A 6,127-nucleotide genomic window follows, 5' to 3' on the forward strand; every position below is an offset into this window, starting at 1 on the left:
TGGGAGACTATGATTTATTTTCCTCTCTCTTTAATATGCCTTACACCTCTTATTAAATCAGCCTCTAGATGTCCTCTGTGGTCCTGTATTGTGTAGTTTCAAGTTGTTGATCTTTCTTTGATCCTTAACCTCCTCTTCTCTCTCTCTGCAGGGCCACTGATGGTGATTGTAGAGTACTGTAAACATGGAAACCTCTCCAGCTACCTGAAGAGCAAGCGTGGAGAGTACAGTCCATACAAGGTTAATGATGTGTAACCCACATGCAGCCAGTAAAACTCAGCCAACCCTCTGATGTGGTCATACTAAGCCCAGGCGGCTGCACACAGTCACATCATTTTACCACAGACCGTTAACACAGCAGTGAACTCCAGTGCTGAATCGAAGAATACCTTCATCATGAAATTAAGATATAAGATATATATGTAAGATTTTTCTTAAATGATATCTGTGTTCCCATGGTCAACAGAGGAAGCGGGTGGATAGCCAGAGGTGGGCATCTGCAGAGGAGGATGTGACTGGAGGGGATCTGGGTCTGGGGAAGATTGCCCAGCTGGACATCTGCACGGGAACCGCTGTCTGCTCTGCAGCTGGAGACAAGGCTTCAGGCAGCAACCTGGACTCTCGGGAAGGTGCTGAGGACAATTCTGAATGGCACACTTTTCATTTTTGTGCACAATTCAGTGCTTTGCACACTTGGCTCACATTTGTGATTGTAAAATGCATCATGTGACCACAGAGAGCTCAGACGATGACCATCTGACCATGGAGGATCTGATAAGCTACAGCTTCCAGGTGGCCAAAGGCATGGAGTTTCTGTCCTCTCGCAAGGTGAAACTACAACTATTTGGAAATCTGGCATCAGAAACTGGAGATAACAATCACTCTTTAATGCATGAGAATGTAAATCCTGTTATTTTTTTCTCTGTAGTGTATCCACAGAGATCTAGCAGCCAGAAACATCCTGCTTTCAGAGAACAATGTGGGTGAAGATCTGTGACTTTGGCCTTGCTAGAGATGTCTACAAAGACCCTGACTATGTCCGCAAAGGAGATGTGAGTCCTCTAAACTGATGTATGGACTATCCATCATATCATTAAGGTTATTTGAAGCGGTGAAATGTACATCTTCATCTTGCTACAGGCACGTCTCCCTCTAAAGTGGATGGCTCCTGAGACCATATTTGACCGGGTGTACACCACACAAAGTGATGTTTGGTCCTTTGGGGTCCTTCTCTGGGAGATCTTTTCTTTGGGTAAGCCAAGTAGTAATCACTCACATACCTAACACTGGATATATATGACCACCGTGTATCTGTCTTATCACCTACATCATATCTCTTACAGGGGCCTCTCCCTATCCGGGTGTTTGCATCGATGAATCTTTCTGCAGAAGGCTTAAGGAAGGCACCAGGATGAGACCCCCAGAATACGCCACCACTGAGATGTGAGTGGAAAGTTAGCATGATGCAGTCAAATGTATGACAGAAATATAGCTCAAACTGAGGTCTTACTATCATCCAGTTGACTATGTGTGTTCATAGATACCAGACCATGTTGGACTGCTGGTTGGATCGTCCTACAGACCGGCCGACGTTTGCAGAGCTGGTTGAACATCTGGGCAATCTGCTACAGGCCAGTGCTCAGCAGGTGTGTATGTGTGTGTGGATCAAAACAAAAGCCCACTGTGCCCCTATCTAACTCTTTGTCACAGCTGTAGTTCAACAGCAGAAAACATTTAGGCTCTCTGAAATGTTGTCAACCTCAGAAACAAAAGTATTATATCAGCCTTGCACTTTTTGTTTTTGTTTGATCCTAAAACAAAGATAAGTGAAAGATAAAATAACATTTCAGTTATATTGAAATTTTGGAAAACTTTATTTACTATAGAAAACTTTAGGGAGCTATTTTTTTAAGTTTTCATTTAACTTTATAAGACATGCTGCTGAGCCTGGGAGCTCCTGCACTTTTGTTAGAATTTTAAAACAAAAATGTCAATTGTCTAAGATAAAAAAAAACTTTTAACATGTTGCAAATCCGAAAAGCTGTTTAATAAATATATGCCTAAAGGCATTTAAACAAAGTTAAGTGTTGGAGTTTGTATTATTCAAAATTTTGACGCCAATATTTTCACTTTTACTGCAAATGAATATCGGCTCCAAATATCGGTTATCCGCCTCCTTGACTACTAATAATCGGTATCAGTATCAGCCCTGAAAAAACCATATCAGTCTATCTCTATATCAGATGTACCAGTTTGTGTTCTGAGCAGCCTTAATGATCCATGATGCAATGTTGACTAAAGGCACACACATTTCCTTGCTAATATCTCTCCCTGTATATCCACATTACACACAGCTGATTGCAAGAAGTTCACATCCATTCACTGAGTGCTGCCAAGTCATTCTGCTAAATTGAGGAAGCAATCACTTGAGTCTGAAGTAGAATAAACAGGCTGATGCAAAATGGTTACAGCACAAAGAAAAGTAATTATGGGAATATATTTAATATCACCAACTGATCCTTTTCAACATTATTATTTTTTTTTGGCTGTACTGTAAATTAATTTTTTCCACTCATTTGTGTGTGATCAGTTGATCCAGTGTGTATTTGAGGTGATACTATCAGAGCACTCTTTGTCTGTAGGACGGGAAGGACTACATCCCCTGACAGCAGGTGAGACAGAGGGATCACCAGTGGCCCCTGACCCCAGGAGCCCCTACAGCAGACCTCAAAGTGGGGAAATCCTAGAGGCTCAGCTCCACTACGACAGCCCGCCGTCTCTTGGGTCAGCACGATGATCTTATCTGTCACTTGCACTGTTACTGTAAATGTTAAAGCACTCAGTAATGAATCTTCATTCTTTGACTTATGCCTTTTGTGCAGACCGTCCCAACAGAGTGAAAGGTGCAGTCGGCCCCTCAGTGTGAAGACGTTTGAGGACATCCCTGTGGCACACAGCATTGTCATGGTGAGTGTCAACCAGCACATACATACACACTTGTTCTTACTTTTGTGGAATTCAGACAAATTTCTGAAATGTTGTTTTCTTTTAGATTTTTCTAAATCTATAAAATCAAAGGAAGTTTGTCATGTGGCTGTGTAGAAATGAGAGCCTTGTTGAAATAAGAACAAGACATGATTTTCTTGATTTTTAGATGATGCATGATGAAAAATAAGTCAAGCTCTCTAATAGAGCTAAAATAATAAGTCAAGTAATTGATCAGCTGACAACAGAAAATTATTATTGATGAAAAGTTACTGATAATTGATTAACCTTCTCAATCATTTTCAAGCAAAAAATGTTGAACATTTCCTAGTTTTTTTGTTATTTTTTACTTTTATAACTGAAATTCTTTGGGTTAGAAGTATTTTCACTATTTTCTAACATTTTACAGATAAATAATCATAAAATAGATTAGATTGGTAATAAAATAGTCGTCGCAGCTCTAATTTACTGGCAAAGAAAGGAGGAAACTAAAGAATGTGAATGAGGCAGGAAGTATCAATCACCTGTGTTGACTCTTCTGCAGGAGGGTCACATAGACAGTGGCTTCTCACCAGAGGAGGTCAAGGGTCTGAATCAACACCTGCAAACCACGCCCAACTTCAGGTGAGGACTGAGCATCAGCATATAACCAACATTACATTTTTACCCACTATTATTTGGGAGTTGTAAATTCCTTTATTCATTTTCTAAGTCTAAATCTAATGTTTGTTATTGCAAATGTCTCCCTCTTATTTTCTCTCTTTAGCCAACTGCTACGCTGTAAGAGTAAAGAGTCTCTGGCCTCAGAATCGTCCAATCAGACGAGTGGATACCAGTCAGGGTACCACTCTGATGACACAGACACCCCAATCTATGCTAACGAGGAGGTGATAATGAAGCACAACATGCTGAAAGAAGAAGCCTCCACTGCCCAAGCGCCTGACAAGTTCAACGTGGAGATCCGTTACAGCACGCCACCTGTCTGACCCCCAAAATATATCCTCCCACTAGAACCTTATCCCTGAGTGTTTTCACTGTACAGTAATTGTTCACCTTTCACAGGTATTACACTTTAGGAACAATGACAACACATGCAATAGAGCTCCGTTTGCTGTGGTGTTGATATGTTTTTACAAGAGATAACTTAATTAGTCAGCAAAGAAACATGAAGGTTGTATGAAAAGTTAGTAAGCGCAGCTCTCCTTGGACAGCCGGAGGAATGCTATCATGTTTACACAGTGAGTAAAAGGTCTGGGCAGCCAAGACACAAGGACACTCCTACTTCCTGAGGCAAAATCCACCCACTTCCTCTATTGCAGGAAATGGCATCTGGAATTTTTAGATAATTGAATCAGCAAATGTTTTCTTTTTTCATCCTTTTTTTTTTTGTCAGCACACTTAGTAGCTGGTAAGGAGGCAGTTCTCTTATCTCAATCTTAATCATTTGTACAGTTCCTTTATTCATATAGCTTACAGTATTTTATTGAAAGTGCATTACTAAACTTGCAATAAATGTAACTAGTTTTATAAAATAAAAATACTCACAGATTAAGATTGCTCTTGTGTGTGTGTGTGTGTGTGTGTGTGTGTGTGTGTGTGTGTGTGTGTGTGTGTGTGTGTGTGTGTGTTTTTTTTTCACATGGAAAGTCTGTCGTACTCGTCATTTTTGTTCATCCCAAACATGATCAGTGTGTGTTTGTCTGTTTCTTCATATCATACATGTCTCATTTCCTCTCTCTGTGTCTTACGCAAAGGAAAACAATACTTTCTCAGCCTTGGTCATTTGTTCTGTGTGTGTGTGTGTGTGTGTGTGTGTGTGTGTGTGTTTGTCCTATAGGAACAATGCCCCTCTAGCCTTGGGTATTTTCTTAGCTGTGTTCAGTTCATAGTGCCCATAATAGCCCTGCCAAGGCCAGTATGGGCCAGTAGGACAAAGTAAAGGGTACATTCAAAAAGCAGGTGTGAAATCGTAGAAGAAAAACAAACATCCACAAAAGATTTTAGGTACTCTTTTCCACATTTCCATGACTTGGAATTAGGCATGACACCAACACTACCACTTGTATGTTGACTTGTTATATGAGACAGTAAATGCCTATGGAGTGATACTGCAACTACCAGTGCTGGACCTAGCAGCTTAGAGATATATGGTTGGTTTGAGTGGATGGTAGTGCATGAGAACACAAAGTATTTTGTCTACAATCAAGGACAACAAAGTCTAATTATAGTGTACAAGAGGAAACAACTTGCAGCCTCTGAGGAGTAGTTTCCATACTTCCACACGTACCACTGGGAGTTAAATTTAGAAAGTCTGCCCCATTATTGCTGCAGGAGGCCAGTGGGGCAACTTAAAGTCTCTGTAGGTGAGGATTTTTACACCTCATGTTTTTTTGTGTGACACACAGTACAGGACCAGCCAGATCAAGAGTCAGTCATCTGCATACTTTTACTGACACTTGCATCTTGAGCAAAAGCAGAAATAGCAGATATAAGAAACTATGCTTGAGAAACAACTTTTTAACAGAAAAAAGATCAATACATTAGATAGTTGCTAAAAATTAGGATCACTCTCTCTAATCACTCATTGTTTATATTTCCACCTTTCTTATGAATTTTGGGATAGCTGAGCAACAGTGCCCTCTGCTGTGTCAAAGATGTAATTCAGTAAATAGTGAATAGTCATAGGGTGAGAGATGGGGTACACCCTGGATAGATCAATAAATAATAATCATTTAAAATTACATCAGTGTATTCAATTAAAAAATGGAATCTAAGAAAATATGTGAAAATGCTGTGTTAAAAAAGAAAATAAATGACGGGATTTACAAATTGAATTAAGAATACATATTCCAATCACGGTTTAAAAAGGTGATTTCCATTTCTGTTTCCATTTTCACTTTTCTAGTCACTATTCAATTTGTTCAGTCATTTAAGTTCTCCTTTTAGCATCTCCATTTAGTCTTTTCACGACAAAAGGTAGGACAAAAGTCTTCTCGGTCTAAATAAACAATATTGGAAAAGACAGCCAGGGTGTGGCTCTCTAATCAGTCAGAGAACTCGTGACATCCCATGATGGATTCATATTTCATTTGTAAAGTTGTTTTTATAATTCCTCTTTTTATTGCCCAGTGAATTACTTTGT

The 6,127-nt window shown here is 39.7% G+C and overlaps 1 protein-coding gene and 1 long non-coding RNA gene across 2 annotated transcripts; both read left to right on the forward strand.

Moving 5' to 3' along the window:
• Positions 1 to 123: 123 nt before the first annotated feature.
• LOC108894371 (vascular endothelial growth factor receptor 2-like) lies at positions 124 to 2,660 on the forward strand (the record flags this gene model as incomplete). The annotated part of the gene is given in 9 exon segments (XM_018693004.2): positions 124 to 240; positions 467 to 629; positions 737 to 828; positions 929 to 982; positions 984 to 1,052; positions 1,141 to 1,252; positions 1,344 to 1,443; positions 1,541 to 1,646; positions 2,643 to 2,660. Coding segments are annotated over 9 exon segments (795 nt in total), but the record flags the coding sequence as incomplete, so codon positions are not given.
• A 2-nt stretch (positions 2,661 to 2,662) lies between these two features.
• LOC127140239 (uncharacterized) lies at positions 2,663 to 3,892 on the forward strand. The gene is made up of 4 exons (XR_007810694.1): positions 2,663 to 2,784; positions 2,883 to 2,967; positions 3,530 to 3,609; positions 3,752 to 3,892. It is a non-coding gene; the product is annotated as an uncharacterized LOC127140239 (long non-coding RNA).
• Positions 3,893 to 6,127: the final 2,235 nt, after the last annotated feature.

Source organism: Lates calcarifer, unplaced genomic scaffold, assembly GCF_001640805.2.
Source record: "Lates calcarifer isolate ASB-BC8 unplaced genomic scaffold, TLL_Latcal_v3 _unitig_319_quiver_2489, whole genome shotgun sequence".
Lineage (NCBI taxonomy): Eukaryota > Metazoa > Chordata > Actinopteri > Centropomidae > Lates > Lates calcarifer.